The following is an 18658-nucleotide window of genomic DNA, read 5'->3' on the forward strand; positions in this document are numbered from 1 at the left end:
TAATATCTTTCCAGAAAATTTGAATATTTGGACACTACAAAGTTCCTTTCTCGTCCAAACACCTGTGAGTTTATGGAATTGAGCAAAAATACATTTGAATTCTTATTAACTGAATCTTTCCTTTTGTATTTTTTCTTTTTAAAGTTGCTCAGAAATATCTAATGACATAAAAAATGATAGTTTAATAATGTTGTAACATGTAGTATCTTCTAATAATAAGCCCACAGCTTTCATGTGTATTTCCTGTTTGGATTTTATTCCTACAGGCCACAATACTACTAGTCAAATATGACTTATTCCCAGTGCAACATGCAACATAACCTCACATGATCTAGGTCACATGATTATATGCTTGAGAGGATGTGTTTGTTCCTTCTTGTTTGTCTGGGAAGTGTTTGCCCACATTATAACGACGAATAGCAGTTTTAAATGTACTATTTACTGCAAAACAGTCACCTTCTCACACAGATTGTATGTGGGAGATTAAATGTCTCCCTGTGTGTGTTTGGGGTGTGTGTATAAGTGTGTGTGTGAGGGAGAGGCCAGCTGGATGGGCCTGGTATTGGGTTACAGAAGGCATGGAGTAGTTTTTTGCTCGATGACGGTCTCGGATCAATTAAGAGGGAGACTGGGGGAGAAAGTGATGAAAGAAATGGAGTGGATGAGGAGAGAGGAAATAGCTGAACGTTAAGTTGACAGTAATAAAACGGCTAGCTTTGCAATAAACTCTGCCATGTCTACGAATAAGAGTTGATTCTTGAAGGACTATGCTAATAATCGGGCAAATAGTTTTCACCTTGATGGACCATTCAATATGCTGTTGTTGTTTCGAGGCAGTGCAAAGCAAACAAAGAAAATCTCTTACTGGACATGCAGAGAGCACATGTTGTGAATCTGTACTGAAGGCCATGTTGCAATGAATCACAAATAGCCAAAATGAGAGACGTATGCTTGATTGCAGCACTGAGCCTGCTACAACACATTATTATTCAACAAGTGATGGTTACGAAGCTGCTAATCAAATGTTGAGGATGTCTCCTGCCGGGATAACCGTCTACCGTATTTGTTTGCTAACCCTCTCAAATTTGTGTTTACATTTCATTCAGCAAATATTGCTTTGGAGCAGAACGTCAATATCTAAAAAAGGCTGAAAGTCGCACTGCGGTCAAGGAGATTTGGATGAAAGAGGTCCCAAAGACCTGTGAAAAAGCCTGTTTTTATTGATACTAATTGAAATGTATTTATTGATAGTGATTTGGGTAATTATAGGGGGAGTAAGCAACAATTACAGACAACAAGGCATACAGATATGAAGCACAGCCTGTAACACCCAGTGTGTCTGGCTTCATTATGCAGTGTGCTTTGAATGTGTATTATTAGTATCATTGGATTATTTAAAGATGGGCTTAGCGCCACCTCTTAATCTTTTGCTGTGATTTAGCCTTCTCTCACGCTCTTTGTTAAAAAGTGAATGGGACTTCTATGCGTACCTTTTTGTATAAAGACTTTATGGCGTGTTTTAAAATCTAGTGCTATTTAAGGTCTTTCCATAAATTAGCATTAGCCTTTATTTCGTTTTGTTATTTTTCAGACATTGATTTTGACCCTGCATTCACCCCGTAGAAAACCGTAATTCAATCTCCATCTTCGACAAAAGAAACCACATCCGACACCATACTCTCTGTAGGGTTGGTTTTCATTTTCTGTGCGGTCGTCACTATGAGCAAAACCTCGAGAAAGAAAAGATATTGCCACTTTTCCAAATCTAGAAGAGCACTCACAGACCTCTGCCAAGGCCAAATGCTCTATCTCGCAAAAATGGTTTGTGTATCTGCCCTTGTGCTTCAAATCTGCTCCCAAATGTAATAGGTTGTTCTCTGGCCAATTCTACATCCTTCCATTAAGTTTTATAGTGAGTGAGTTACCCTAATCCTGCTGAGAAACAAACAAACAGATTTGGTGGAGGTAGTATTAAATGATAGTCACCCCGAGAGCACACGCTTCTATCAAGACACACAAATCATTGTCATTTTAGGTGAGACACATGAAAGAAGTAGCATTTAGAAACCAGTCTCTATTTTTGTTGTTTTTGTAAGTGAAGTGTACATTTTAGATAGGTCAAAATCAAATGAAGTGTTCTGTTGCCCAATCTGTCCACCAATAAAAATCTGTTCCCAGTTTGGTGAAATCTCACACACTTAAAAGGGAATAAAACATCTTAAGCAGAGATCTGAAACGCAGGCTCATTTTCTTTCTATATCTGTCAGCATGTTCAGCTTGATTACCATTAGCAGACGTGCTATTCTCAGTGCCATCAGCCACTTCCGAGTATTTCCTGCTCTAACTCAAAGCGCCGGCATGATTTGTCCTGTTCTTTCTCGGCAGGTAAATTGCCTTTTGCTCTTCAGTCTTCTGAGGAGGCTCAAGTGGGTTGTCGTCAATCACACACGATAACATCCCTGCTCATTTTTCCTTTTTTCTAATCAGGCTGCGTATAAGTAGGATAAAGTGTTGTACTATGATGGTTTATAAGGAGGATTGGATTACTTAGAGATGGACTTAAAGCGTCACTTAAACCCCTTAAGGTGATATTTATACTGCTCTGACTTCTACTCTGCAAGGCGCCTTGCTTCTGATCGCCATCCGCAGCTCCCTTCCTCTATTTATACCTGCGTTTCTCTCGCTTCCCTTTTTTTTATCTGCCTCTATTCCCTTCTATCTCTTTCTCCCCCCCTCCCTCCCTCCCCCTTTCTTCCTCCCTGCGTCACTGTGTCTGTGCATTGAGTGTGTGCCTAATGACAGAGGTGCAGAGGCGGCTTGCATGGTGGCTAAAACAGAAGCTGTCTTTCCCACACACACACACACACACACACACACGCACACACACGCACGCACGCACGCACGCACACACACACACACACACACACACACACACACACACACACACACACACACAGAATAACTGTTATTTAAAGACTAGCGCTGCAAAAAAGAAGCTTCGGAGAGATTGATGGATGGAGTAGACGAAGGCGAAGAAGGAGAGAAGGAGAGAGGGAGGAAAAGAAGGGAGGCACCCTGGTGATGGAAAGATGAGAGAGAAGCAGGGGGATGATGTCATCTTTTAACCCCCACGCCGCTCTCCTCTCCCCCCTCCCGTTTCCTCCCCAGATTCGTCTTCCTCCTCTCCTCCCTCCGATGTGTCTCTCTCCAGCAGCACTATATTTAGATTTGTGCAGCTGTGTGTATGTGTGCATTTTTCAAAGCTGTAGGCATTGCTCATTCTTATATGTTGCTGCTCCTTTTCACCAAACCCACCCACCCCTCTCTCCCCCTCCTCTCGCGCTCACCATCCTTTCTACGTCACATCTTTTCCCTCGCTGTGTTCCAGGTCTTTTTTTCTTTCTTCCTCCTCCGTGTATTTAAAGGATGCGTATGGAGAGGTGCCTTCATTTTCTTACTGTCAACAAATCCCAGAACTAACAATAAATCCCAGAACTAACAATAAATCCCAGAACTAACAATGACTCCATCCTACAAACAAGTACTTGCTGTGTACCGGAAGTATCTTTAGTTAAATAAAACGCATGAATGAGTCACACTGTTGCACTAGGTGACATACGAACAAACAGAAACACACACACTCTTGTGTATTTTGACTCTACACCCACCGACCTGCTGCTGCAAATATTTGATTGTGCTCTAAATTTGTATAAATGCGCCACTGAAAATAGACCCAAACAAATGCCCTATTAACTCATATGAGTGCTGCAGTCATGACGTAGGCCTAATTGGAAGTTTGCCTAATCCTGTAGGGCTGCTCAATTAATCGTATTTTAATCACGATTACGATTATGGCTTGCAACGATTACGAAAACAACGTAATCAAAATAAAACGATTATTTTTTTATTATTACTATGACTTTTTTTCTTTTAAATAATTTTTTTTTTTTGGGTTTTTCAGTTGAATTATACTTAAAGTTCAGGGTAATCAACTGTCACAAATATACTGTTATATTTATTCTCCAATAAATGGATGTTTTCAAAGTCAATGAATAATCACATTTAATAATCGCAATTACAATTATTGACCCAAATAATCGAGATTATGATTTTTGCCATAATTGAGCAGCCCTAAATCCTGGTTCCTTTATTTCACAATTCCTACTGCGCATAATCCAAGGTAATGTGCCTTTAAACTCACTTAGTGGAGTGTTTCCCAGTCTTAATTACATGGCGTTGAATAGCTATTACAACCTGTATAATCTCCACTTGTTAGCAACCACCTTTCCGGAAACACATATTTACTGACCTGTTTTATGAAGCACATTTATATCCCTTTAGCTTGAGTTACCCACAGACCTTATTTCAGGCATCAAACCAAAAGCCATTCCAAAAGCCATTGACTTTGAGACAAGGCAACCAGAAGACTTATACCTGCAGCGCTCCATCATTTATGACAGCAGAGGCAGAATAAACATAACCGAGGCAGACGTGGTGACAAGTGGGGAGCATTTCTCATGAGACTCCACTAGATGTAATGTTTCCTTATTTAATGGCCGATTGTATCATACACTGTTTGCAGTTTAAAGTGATGCAGTAGCTTTCTAGACTTAAAACACAATGTTGGATTTGGAGTAATGTGATTACCGCTATTGGACTATGTCTATGTATTCTTATATTGTGGCAGTATGTCTCAATCTGACTGTTGGACTCTGTGTTACTGTTACAACTTTCTCTTTTTGTAATTGCTTTTTTACCACCTAGGGCTCCCATTGCACACAGCCATCCGCGGAGAGGGAATCTCTCATTGAGTTAACTCTCCAGAGGTTTGCACTTCTTCTTAGACAGCTACAGGGCTGACTTAGAAACCGTTGTATGACATCGCATGTGCAGGATATCTGGCTTTACTGCTAAACATGACTCCACATGCAAGATGGACTTCTGTTGACAGCTAAGAACGCTTTAAAAAAGACAAGTAGAGCTATACATCCTTCAGATAAGGACCAAAGTGGAATAAAAAACACACACTAATAGATAAGTCATTCTTTGTGAATTTTGAAAAGAGCCTTTATCTGCACAGTCACATGCATCAGATTACAAGTAGAGTAGTACAGAGCTGCTAGCACTTTGTATCAGCACTACTCTTTGTAAAAAAATAAATAAATGAAAAGCGTAATTGCTTTTCGTACTGACTCTTCTAACATGCTTTTATAATTGCGCAATATAACTTTGGTTATGGTGCGCCATGTTGTCGATATGACTTTGGAACTCGAGGGACTTTTTGAGTTTAATGAAGATGAAATAAATGAAGGAGTGAAATGTAACTACAGGCACTCAATGTTTGGGGTTTTAAAGTCACAGTTAGGCATTCAAAACACCAATTTGGGTTGTCAGAAACATGAACATAGCGTAGTTACAGATCACTCACTCACTGATGATGTTGTTAATATTCTCACTGACATGGTATTAAAATCTGCTTTGAATGTAGTGTCCTGCGTTGATCTAACATAGGAACTAAAATCCGCTTCACTCTGAGTTAGCTAAGTTTGTTTTGTCGCTTGCTTCATTGTGGACTGTTTGATTCCAAATGTAAGCTTTTTATGGACAGTAAGATATTCCTGGTGGGCAGTTTAGCGAACACAGACTAGAAAATGGTTTTAGCCCATTTCTTTGCCACTAAAATATGTGTCTCTGTCTGTGCCTGTCATCCTCAACACTTTCCACTCTCTTTCCCTTTCCTTTGCTTTGCTCTCTCCCACACTTGCTGTCACATGACCCACCAAGTCTCTCCATTCCCTTCATCTTGCCTCTCTTATTCTCACCTCCTAACACACTCTCTGCCTCCCAAACACACACACATGCTTTTCCTTTCCCTTCATCTTTTCACCTCGCTCTGTTCTTCCTTCTCAGTCCCAGCACGGCACATCTTCATACAATTACTCTCCATTAAAAATGGATTAGATTTCACCTTCACAGTCTGTCTACAGAGGGAAGGAGCGAATGGACAGGGAAGAGAGGAGCTGTGAGAAATCAGGAGAGGAGGTTAGGAAGGGGCAGATTAGGAAGGGAAACGGAGCGGTGGAGGACAAAAAGGAAAGGATGGAGGTAGAGGAGGCTGCTGGTATCTCAACACCTCACAAATACAGAGGTTTAGACTGAGGTCCTCCGCTCTCTAAGCAGTCAAAATAAGCAGTTCACCCTCTTAGATATTTGTTATCACTTGTTTTTTCGTGACAAATAGTTCTAAAATAGTGTGAACTTGCCTGTCACACGTTTGTTCAGTCACTGAGAAATGGCTGCAATTCAAGAACAAATTGCCCGCTCAGTACAGCTCAATGGCTCTCAGAGGTTTCAAGACTAGATGCAAAAAGGAAGGTTAAAGAAAAGTCACAGAGGTTGTTTATTTAAGTCACGTCAAGAATGTACGTAAGAAGCATGCAAGTCGCGTCGTCGTCTTTATAAACGAACAACACACATATTAAAGTAAAGTTAATTAGAATGTGCTGTTAAAGAAGACCATTTTTGTTGTCAATTGGAACAGAATGTTGCCAAAAACACACAGGGGTGAAAGTCAGAAAGTTCTGGAAGTGTGATCTCTTTGGAAGCGCATCATTTTTTAGGACATTTTGCGAGTCATGCCTACACATGTTATGCTTTTCCTTTACTTGCTCTGAGTATTTAATATTGCCACGGTGTGAAATGACACGTGAGAAGAAAAGATAATGATAAACGTGTGAAAGAATGGCGGGTTATTCATATTTGCCATTTAGTGAGACCATGATCATAAGGATCTCAATACTGCATTGACTAGTTGTGGGTGTTTCCATATCACACACCTGAGACTTGATCAAACAGCAAATCAGTTTTGGTATGTTTTAAACCTAATATAAGTCCTGTACAAAGATCCAAGTACTTAAGGCATAGTCAGAATAATCTGATTGACAAAAAGTCAAATATGATTGGTTCTCTGAAATGTGTGTCTTGTGCCACGACACTGAGCAGAGGGCCGTCCTAGTCCATTGTTGTGCAGCTTTGTGCCAGAGGGAGCAGATGGTCATGGTGTGCCCACAAGAGGTGAGGGGGTCTGGGGCTAGAGGAGCTCCAGTCAGCCCCCCCCCCACTCCTCCTCTTTTTCCCACCTTGGGGTTAAGAAGGGCTAAATCTAATCTGCTCCTGCTGTGTGAGTGTGTGTGTGTGTGTGTGTGTGTGTGTGTGTGTGTGTGTGTGTGTGTGTGTGTGTGTGTGTGTGTGTGTGTGTGTCTTGGATTGTCCTCATTCCAACTGCACAGTTAGTCTAGACTGCTTCCTAGCCTAAATCTGCATTGTTTCTCTCTGACAGAGGGAGATTATTAATTGAAGACTACACGGAGTGACCAGTTTCTGTTGACGCTGTCAGGAAGAAGTCAATGTCATTTCCCTCTATATTATTTTGTAGTTAGGGATGCTTTTGTATTAGATTGTGTTTTAAGTTGAAAGAGAATCTAATTAAGTCACCAAGGCAGAGCTTTTCTTTGTCCCACATCTATCTAAAGCTTAAAAAGTAGTCAAAACATCACAGAGCAGTTGCGACCACTTTCATTTTTGGGGTTGCAGAGACCTTTTTCTCTAAGGCTGCAACTAAAGACAATTTTTGTATTGATTAATCAATACATTATTTGTTCCATTAGTCAATTCATGCACATTTTTCTTATTTATTTTCAATCTATTGATTCATTTCTGACCAGTCGATTAGTCCTTTGCTTAACTGAATTATAGATGATAACCGTAAATTCTTCAACCTTTTATACAAATAATAAAATATTGTTTGTATATAACGATACAAAACAATACTGTACATTACTATACTATAATATAATGTAAGGCAAGGTTTTGTAGCATACAAATGTCACAGCTGGAAACATACAGTTTATTCAAAATGAAGTCTATAATATCTGTCCATCTCACCCTCTCTTACGTGTATAGCAGTTATAAAAAACGGGTCATGTATCGTGTCATGAATATATAAAGCCTAAACACCTGCAACACTTTGCTCGAAAAAAACCTTTGCCAAGACGAGACGTTTTTGATACCTCATGTGTCTTTTCATATGATTTATCTCAAAATAGATCAGCATATTATTGCTAGACCAAACCTCACATACATCTCACTTATAGAGGAATTTGAACGTTGAATATTTCACTGCTATATTTAGCTCTTGAGTCATCAATCATCTGGTTTCATAGAAAAAGAACCAAGCATTCCCATTTGGCTGCTGTCAAAGCCTGTAACTCTATGTTAATGTTTCATTTCTTTACATTTAGCATGTTGCCTCACAATGCTTAGCTGCTAAAGATTCTCCCTCCCTTGGGCCTGTGGAATCACATTTAAACTCTAGTTTAGGAATCCATAGCTATCAGCCACTTTCCCTACATCTGTGAGAAGAGTTGTTTTTTGGAGGAACAGGGTTTTAATCAGACGGCCGGCAGCAGGACGTTACATTGTGACGAACCGGTCTGTGGAACGAATCCGACAGGTAATAGGACTGAGATGCAACACAGCCCTCTGGAAGAAGTGTGTGTGGACATGTGTGTGTGCGTGTGCATGGAGGAAGCCTCTGTGTGTGGGTGTGTACAAATGTGTTTATAGAGTAATAGTCTGCTCTTTCCCTCATTACCTTTGAGAGACGATGTAGCCTGGAGAATACATCTCTGTGTACTCCAACACTCCCACTTTGTCAAACGATTCACTACCAAACACAACGCGCCTTTCAGGAACGCCATCGGATTTGGCTCAGACTTTTTTCTTTTTGTCATTGAACTTATTTGTCTGACATGTCTCCTTCTCTCTCTTTCTCCCTTTTCACTCCTGCAGACGCCCCGGTGGCAGAGTTACATGACCTGTTCTGTAAGAAGCTGCAGCAGTGCTGCGTGCTGTTTGATTTCCTGGACTGCGTGGCCGACCTGAAGGGGAAGGAGATCAAACGTGCGGCGCTCAACGAGCTGGTGGAGAGCGTGGCCACGAGCAGAGGAGTTCTCATAGAGCCTCTGTACCCCGAGGCCATAAAGATGGTAGGAGGCAATGGCGACTCTACACCAATTGAACTGGGGGGACCGAGCTGGGGCCAGTTCATGAATGAGAGGGACACATTTAATGCTGGACAAGGGAGACAAAGACATTGTTCAAGATTTAAACTTTTTCAGTTCAATCAAAGTGCACAAAAAATATAATATAACATTCTTGTGTCAATGACTTAGTTACAATTTTAGTTGAGTTACTTACTTTACCATTAACCTAAATGCAGTTGAGGTATTACATACATTATTTATGAGCCAAACATAGTTTTTATTTTTATTTTTCATATTTGTCGGTATTTGTTTTAGTAACAGAATTTGTTTTAGTTACTTATCTTAGGCCCAGATTACAGCACAGTATTGGCTGCAACACTATCGGAAATTGCATTATCATAGATTTATTCTTTTGGAGGGGGGGCTCAGAGGGGTCCAAGCACAGTGTTAAAGCACCCCCATAGAACCGGCCATGGCAGGGGGAGAGGGGTGGACATGATGGACTGTCAGATGGAGAGATGAAAGGAAGAACATTTGAGCACTCAGAAGGGCAAACAGTGTTCCTTCAATCCTCATCACCCAGACATCTAGAAAAGAGAGACAGTGTGATATCCAGCTGAGGCTTTAATAAAAGGATAGTGAGGAGAGATAATTTGCAAAGGGTGCTAAGCAGCAATAGGCTGCACAGATGTTGAGAGAGGGAGGGATGGACAGGAACGATAGAGTGGAGGAAAATGTGTGCACACCAACGGAAGTCCCAGAGGATATAGAAAGGAGGAAAGGGAAAAAGGGATTGAGGAGAGAAGGTGAAGCGGGCAGAAGATAGAGCTTATGCTATGGAGTCACTATACCCAGAGGATGTGAAAATGCTGATAGGACAGAGGATGGGATGAAAGGAAAGAGGGAAAAGCTTTAATGTGCGGCCACAAGGAAGGAACCTTAAAAGAAGATGCTAATAAGTGCATAGGTTAGAGCCCAAGGCAGTGCAACAGAATAAATGCCATACAGGATGAAGGTTTGAGAAAAAGTTAGAGATGATGGACATATTGTAGAATTTCACTCTTATTGTCGTTATCCCTCAGAAGTGTATGCTAATGAACTTTTTTAAATCCAAGCTAGATGTACATCATGTGAAATGAGCCTATATTTTCCTGCAGTTTTTTCTTACAAAATTTTAATGTAAGCATATGTATATAATGCTGAATTGGGGCATTTGCTTTTTGCAATATAGTTTATGCACTAAATGGCCAATGGATATGCATTTGTTGAATTAATCATGACTCTGCTGGCAGCCGGGTTGCAACGCTAAACAGTTCCTCTCAAACACAGAACAGCATCAAACACGGTCAACTGAAGTCATGACATTACATCTAATTGATAGAAACACCATTTTCTCACATTAACAGGAATGTGCTATAGTTCATTTGGCTCTTTCTTATCTGCCTATCTACCTCTTTTTCTTTTTCCAGATCTCAGTAAATATCTTCCGGACCCTCCCGCCCAGCGAGAACCCAGAGTTTGACCCTGAGGAAGATGAACCAACACTCGAAGCCTCCTGGCCGCATCTGCAGGTACATTGTTCATGTTGTGGTAGAATAATTGACATGCTTTCATGCGTTTTCTCCTGAAGAGGTAAAAGAAACAAAGTGAAACACAATGCAGTGTCAGTAACTACTTGAAAAATAGGCCCTACTATATATACATACTGTATTTGCGATTGTGGACAATGCCTTAAAGCACACATCTCCCAGGTGTTGCTTTTAATGCCACATTCAGCCCTTCCTGAACATTGCGGTCCTTCAGTTCAGTTAAATCTGCTGTTCAATGCAACATCCTTATGCCCAAATGTAGCTGTTTTATCAGCGGGACTTACAAAATGAAGCTCTCGCTAAGAAGAAATTCACATTTTCTCAATTCCCTTGCCCAGATGACATTTGGGTGTGGTGTACAGTCACTTCTCCTCCTTCAGGACGAGATGAATCAAAAGTGTGAAGTCCAAAATGCGTCATGAAGCAAAGTCTTCTTTCTTTTCCTGCATAGTTGGGATCTTTTGGTATAAACTTGAGCAGTCATCATGTTACCTAGAGCAACATTTATATGCTTTCTTGCCAAAAGTGAGATGAGGAGATTGACACCACTCTCTACAGACATGAGTGTTGTTATCTTCTCTTCCAACTCTCGTCAAGAAAATGAATAATTCACCAAATGTCAAACTATTCCTTCAGGAGGCAAACGCAGACAATAGTTGACGTCTTATCTCTTGCTGTTTGTGCCTCCATTAGCTGGTGTACGAGTTCTTTCTGCGTTTCCTGGAGAGCCCGGACTTCCAGCCCTCCATGGCCAAGCGCTACGTCGACCAGAAGTTTGTCCTGCAGGTAATCCTCTCCTGTCCTCGCAGTTTGTCGAATCCAAATCTCTGGGATGTTTCTAAAATCTTGATAAATGGAGAGGTATAAATAAATTAAGCCCATCTTTGAAACGGCAGCCACGCAGAGCCTACTTATATCCCTGCTGGAGCGCTCTCAAATTTAGTTATCTCAGTTGGGGTATGTATCAAACATTGACAAAGAGATTCCAAAGTTCTTGTCGTGTAATCTTTTTTTCTTTAATTCTGTTTTAGCAATGGAGTAAAAAACACTTTGTAATATTCATTTTGGTGGGTAAAAATACCACCATGTTCCCACAATTTGGATGTAGAAGGGAGAAGGTTGTAATGTATTTGTAATTATCTCCTCTGTGTGCAGCTGCTGGAGCTGTTTGACAGCGAGGACCCCAGGGAGAGGGAGTACCTAAAGACCATCCTGCACCGTGTCTATGGAAAATTACTGGGACTCCGAGCGTACATCCGCAAACAGATCAACAACATCTTCCTCAGGTATAGGCCGCGTAGCATCAATCCAATGCACAGGACGTAACGGTGCTATTTATAGCCCCTTTAACATCAATAAATCAAACGTTAGTCAACAAAGACCATCAGCAGGGGGAAACGCTGCGTTTATAACCACTGTAATGCATCGTTTTAGCTTGGTGCGTCATGATTTTATAGCAAGTCATTTTAAAGTGTTTCACAATCCTAAATAAGGGAAAACCTCACACATGGTTTGGTTACCCTCTTTGCTTGTCTTACAAAACGAAATGTGCTATACTTTTGTAGTGAAACCAGACACAAGTAAATCTCCTTTTTAATTAGGTGAATAAATCCTAGTAATTATATTGGATTTTTTATATGTAGCCGCGAGTGATGATGGCTTCTGTAGTTCTTTTGCTGACTCAGAACTACACCTAAGAGGCCGACGTTAACAGTTTTCCCACACAGCTGCTCGTAATTAAAGTCTGGACGATATGAAGTCAATGGTGCATAAGAACAAACACAGAGAAGACGGTTCATTTTTTGAAGAAGCAAAACATGCTACATGCAGTATTTTGCAATCCTTCTTTTAGTTGCTTTTACATTTGCTGACCTACAATGGTTCCTAGATCTACTGATGCATAATTACAAGACATGTGTGTTTTGTTTTTTAGGTTCATATATGAAACTGAGCACTTCAACGGAGTCGCGGAGCTTCTAGAAATCCTCGGCAGGTTCGTAACCATAATCACACACACACATTTTAGAGCTGCTGCTATGGAGGAAAGTATACTCTGTAGTATATCATTGCTTAATGAATGCATTTTGATTTGAGTGTGAACAAACACACACACTCTTACACACAAACTCTACTTGGCCAGCTGCTCCTATTCAGGAGACAGCTGGAAACTCAGTGAATTGAGCAACCACGAAAAATAGCGACAATGCAACAGCTCAACACAATAAACAATAAGCATTTATTTTCTTAGTTGCTTCTTTCTTATCAGGTAAAAACAACTGTGTGTTTAGAGCTTGACAGAGTGAGAAATTAGTTGTAAGGCAGGGGGGGAATTAGTAAAGCTGGGGGGTGGCAGGAAGGAAGGGAGGTTAAATACATAAATGGAACTGACTCAGAGGTTTGTGTGGTTTATTGCTTTGTCTCTAGAGCCAGTAACAGAAATATGAGAAAGATAGAAATGAGAGAGAAAGGGGCTAATAAACAACAATGTCCCACTCTCTGCCTGTGCTCGTAAGCAAATCGATGGGAGACACAGTAATAAAGACAAAGAAATGGAAGGGAGAATATGGAGAATGAATACAAACAAAATCTGTGATACTATAACGTTTGTTTTGCTCATCCCCTCTGTATGCCGAATAATGAAAAAAGAAACAACCCATGTCTGTGCGTTACTAAACTAAAGTCTTTGCATGGCTAGCTTAGCAAAAGGTCTTTAGCATCACAACATAGCCACAGTATTTAGCTGGCTAGGTACGTGCAACCCAGTCTCACGGCATTTCGTGTTATAGTCACGAAATGTAATCTATTGATTCGTGTTCACCAACACGACTTCCCCATTTTTTTCGTGTCACACAGAACGATTTTAATAACTATGTAAATAATAACAAATTAGAAGGAAAATATTAAAAAAATACAGATTTCAGTATTCTGAGGCCCTGAGCCCCATTTATTTTCCTCGCGGATGGCAACAAAAAGTCAGACATTATACGATTCAAAATAAAAACAATAATCGTGGCTTGATATTGAGTAAGAAAATGTTTATATGAACCACACAGCTTCCGGTCTTCCACGACCCGACCGGACAAAAAGACGTGTTGCAGGCACGAAACATACTACCAATAGAAATACATTCCTTTTAAAATCGTTCTGTGTGACACAAAGAAAATGGGGAAATCGTGTTGGTGAACACGAATCAATAGATTAAATGTATTTCGTGACTATCACACAAAATGCCGTGAGACTGGGTTGGTACGTAGCATGTGGCCTTGTTGAGATAAATACATGAGAGGATACCTTCTCTTTCTGTCTCTGCTTCACTTTCAAGGTCACATTCTTTTATTATTGAACACTATCAAAGCAGATATGCTGCAGACTGCACTAGTTTTCCTGAGCTTGGATGATTACTCAGCATTAAAGAGAAGCTAGCAAAGGTAGCTACGTTAGCATGACCATAACATCTATTTTCTCATCTCAGTTGTGTGTCTTTATCTGAGGAACGTTTTCACAGGTTATCCATGTGATTACAAGACAGGCGTGTCTCTTGATATGAACTAACATTGTAAGAGATTGGTAAGGCCTATCTTCCAGTGATTAGAAAGGGAAAAACATGGCAGAGAACACGAAATCCCCCAAAGACTCTCTTTCATATTGAGCTGGGAAACATATACTGTATATTCTCCAGCTTTAACTGTGGTATTCTCCACTCTTAACTCTGATAACAAGATAGCTTTTTACTTTGATGCTGGGTAAAATTTTAAACTACCTTAGAGCAGGCTAGTTAGCTGGCGATGTGTGAAGTGGGAAGTGGCTCTGTGATGCTAACGCACATAACAGGAGAGGGTTGTTAATTCCTTTGTGGAAGGAAGCAAATGCACACATACATATGAATTAATCTGTCCCATATACAATGTAGACTTGCTTCAGAGCAAGTTTAACGCAGATATATTAGCAATTAGTTTTAAATTGACATACATAAATAGACAAGTTGATAGAAGTTTAGACAGAGAGATTGACTAAGACAGAATTAACATAAGAGGATGGAAGCTGATCAATCAGAAACAAACAAACAAATCAGTGCTAAATATAAATTTCTCTCAAGGGCATTCTGTGCTGGAATCTAGTCCTTCTTTCTCTTTCATTATGTGACACTAACAAGACTTTAAATAATCGTTATTGATGTTTAGCATAGAAAAAAGTAAAGACAATTAAAATAATTTTTGGATTCAAAATATTCAGGGTGATGGGAAGGATTTGTCTGAAAGAGCTAATACTTAACATTACACTAAATTCATACAAAATCTGGGCTACCATTTCACCTGACCAAAAAAGTGAGATGAAATATGAATGAAGTTTCAGAATGTGGGTTAATGTAGAGAAAAGAGGGGGAGGTAGAGAAGAGGATGAATCCAAGGTGAGAAAATGGAGGGAGGGTTGGGGGGGAGGGATGGAGAGAGGATGAGTGAGTCAGAAGAGGAGAGCAGGAGAGGAGAGAGAGAGGTTTGTATTCATGTTGGTGGTAACAGAGGTATTTATAGCTCCTCCCACACACGGAGAGAGGGAGAGAGGGATGGCTGAGAGAGGATGCGTTGTACAGGAAGTAAAAGAGAGAGAGAGAGAGAGACGGAGAGGAAGAAGAGAAGAGGAGGCGGAGGGAAAGATCAGAGGAACAGCAGGAGGGAGATATTATTGAAGAAATCTTCTTTTAGACAAAGATGCTAATAGAAAACGAAGGCAGACAGACAGACAGGTGAATAAGTCCCGCCTACCCCCCCCTTCCCCCGCAGGCTAAACTACATCTATGACAATCAGTGCAGAGGTGGCCACAGACCACACATTTGTCCAGTCACTTGGAAATGGACACAGCACAAGAATAGACTCCAACACACACACACACACGCACGCACGCACGCACGCACTCACACACACACATACACACACACACACACACACACACACACACACACACACACACACACACACACACACACACACACACACACACACACACATTTTCACACAGAACATGAAAGGATCGTGAGGCAGTCAGCCCCTGGGCACATACAGTATATGCAGAAAGGTTCCGCCAACGCTCCTACGTAGAAGCAACTCTATAGTTAATTAATGTGTCTCTTTTATATAGTTTTAGTCTTTTTCCCCTATTTCTGTAGTGATTGTTTGTCTTTGGTGTCTTTGTTGTCTCTTTTTGGTCGTCATGTGTCTTTGTTGTCTCTTTATGGTCGTCATGCAATTTTTCATAGTCATCATGAGTCTGTTTGTATCTCTTTATAGTCTTTTTAAGTTTCTTCGTAGACATTTTGAATCTCTTCTTGGTTGATGTATTTCTTTTTGAGTGACATTTTGTAGTTGGCCCTGTAGGCCTGTACATTAATACATTCATTGAAGTATATAGAGTTTAAGGAGTTTAATGCAATGCTTTTTGGTAAATACATATCCATTTAACTACTTTCCATAAAGTTAACATACCAAAAGCATAACCTTCTTAAGTAAGAAAGCAAACATGATTTTCAAAAGAGTTAAAATGCCACAAAGTGGAAGTATTTATACTGTATTTAACTGTCCCTTTTCCTCCTGCAGCATCATAAACGGCTTCGCCCTGCCTCTGAAGGCCGAACACAAGCAGTTCCTGGTCCGGGTTCTCATCCCGCTACACACGGCAAAGTCCCTTTCCATCTTCCACGCACAGGTCAGGGACATTCCCATGCATAATTCCAGTATTTAATTGTCTTAGTTTGTAAATATATGTCATAATATTTATTCGATGTGTATTATATGTCTTTCAAGGGTTCACATTAAGGTTAGGTTCTAATGATTTAGATTTTTAGGCAAATAACAACAAAACTTTGATGAATGTTTTGTGTTTGCCACTGAAACTACAAAACTACGAAATTAAACCCAAAATGGGCGGTTCTTCTCCTAACTTAGGCATGCATTACTTAAGATTATAGAGAACTTACTCCCCCCAACTGTCATAAAATCATTTTCAGACCTTTCTACTATTAAGAGTTAGCAACTAACAAATCAATCATACATGAATATGTCTCCTTCCTGCAATGTCTCTGACGTGCCACTAGGAGGCAGAGTTGGGTCACAGATAATGCTGCAGAGACTCACCTTTGAATTACACTCAGTGCGTTGGCCTTCGGTGTGTTTCTGTACGTGAATGTGTGTTTGGGTTATTATAATATTTGACAGCGCAGATGGCAGCCAGTTTTTGGTGTGTGCATTTTGTTTCCGCCACACATATCAGATGATGTGTGTGTATATTCTGAGGCTCAGCATCACCGTGCCCTACATTTCTCCTCCCCGTCTCTCTCTGTGGTTCACACACATATATTATTCACACACTCGAACACACAGTTTGACAGGGTCACGGGGGATACAGTGATGCCGGACAGCAGTTTGTGCTCGGTAGGCGTGGCTCTGCATAAGTGACCCACTTCTGGATATTAATATCAAGATATTAGATCACAGCAGCACCTTTGATTCATCTTTAGGTTTTCAGACACTTTGAATCATCCTTCCCTTAGCATTTTCTCATTTTTATTCAGGTCACTGGATTGTAGTAACAGCTATAATGTGAAGCATTACCATGGTTACGCATCATGCTTCCAAATGGCAAAAAGCAAATGCAGTGCTTTAATATTTTAAGCACATAAAAGACTGTTTATTTTAAAGTGGAGCTGATACATATGTTTTTAATGCTAAAAAAAACCCAGTATTTCCTTGGTGGCTGGAAAATGTAAAGAAAAGACACTTTATTTTTGTTTTTGCAGTGATAGTAAAAAGTGAGGAGAATATAATTTCCAATTTGTTACATGATTCACAGATCGTGCTAATGTGTGTTTATATCTGACAGAGTCATTTAAGTTTTGTTAAAAGATTGAAAAGTCAACTTTTTTATGTGCAAGTCATGGGAAATATGCAGACAAGAAGCCAACATCTTTAGAATGAATTCACCCCTAGAAATAGACCCTTATCTGACCTGTCACCTTGACATATAAATATTCATAAAATATAAGCTTTAAAAAGATGAAAACCTCCATAATCCTTAGCCTAATAACGGCCTCCTATACACACAATGACAAGCCTGACAACAGAATCCAACATATTCACCCCAAGAGCCTTCTTTAAAGTCTCACTAAGACTCTAAATAGTTTGACCGATCCTTCTCTTTTTCCTGCTTGTCTGTCAAACTTAACATCCCTCCTTTCTCCGATCCCCCTTATTTTGTTGCCTTTGCTTCCTCTTATCCTCTGCTTCTGTTGTGTTGTGAGTTACTGTAGGGACAGGAAAGTTAGGGATGGAGCGATAGAACAAGAAAGAAAAGGGATTAGACAGGGTAAGGAAAAGGTGAAAGCTATGGACGGTTACAACAAAAATTAAGTAAAAACCAAACATTAATAATCTGACGGTACACATCCTCTACGGTGCAACTTTACAATTGGACAATCCAGCATAGTTTTGTATTGATGACATGAACATATTGATCTGAAAGTCGTAAAATGTACCAGTAGAGTAATAAGTTGAAAAAGGCAAAGGTAAAAATAGGACAGAGACAGAGAGGCAGAGACAGGAGGTCTAACCTCTATCTCACATTGCCCTTAAGGGACTTTGTGTGTGTGTGACATCACTCCTTCCGAAGTAAACACACGCACACACAGACTCCGTCGCCACGGTGCCCACTCGCCACGGCAACAGGCCTGGGTGGAGGGGGCAACCGCAAAACACACACACGCACGCATGTACGCACGCACACTCGTGAATAATAGGAAATGATTGCCAGATCGTATAAGATGAGACAAGGGCTGATGTAGAAGAAGTAACACACACACACACACACACACACACACACACACACACACACACACACACACACACACACACACACACACACACACACACACACACACACACACACACACACACACACACACACACACACACACACACACACACACACACACACACACACACACACACACACACCAACACCACAACGACACAACA

The 18658-nt window shown here is 40.5% G+C and overlaps 1 protein-coding gene across 1 annotated transcript in view; it reads left to right on the forward strand.

Moving 5' to 3' along the window:
• ppp2r5b (protein phosphatase 2, regulatory subunit B', beta) overlaps positions 1-18658 on the forward strand; it is a 45571-nt gene that overhangs the window by 16160 nt on the left and 10753 nt on the right. Inside the window, exons 2-7 of the mRNA XM_010774355.1 lie at positions 8851-9047; positions 10514-10615; positions 11327-11419; positions 11789-11919; positions 12567-12626; positions 16226-16334. Of these exons, the coding sequence (XP_010772657.1) occupies positions 8851-9047; positions 10514-10615; positions 11327-11419; positions 11789-11919; positions 12567-12626; positions 16226-16334 (692 nt within the window). The remainder of the gene's footprint in view (positions 1-8850; positions 9048-10513; positions 10616-11326; positions 11420-11788; positions 11920-12566; positions 12627-16225; positions 16335-18658) is intronic.

Source organism: Notothenia coriiceps, unplaced genomic scaffold, assembly GCF_000735185.1.
Source record: "Notothenia coriiceps isolate Sejong01 unplaced genomic scaffold, NC01 NC01_scaffold00013906, whole genome shotgun sequence".
NCBI classification, from domain to species: domain Eukaryota; kingdom Metazoa; phylum Chordata; class Actinopteri; order Perciformes; family Nototheniidae; genus Notothenia; species Notothenia coriiceps.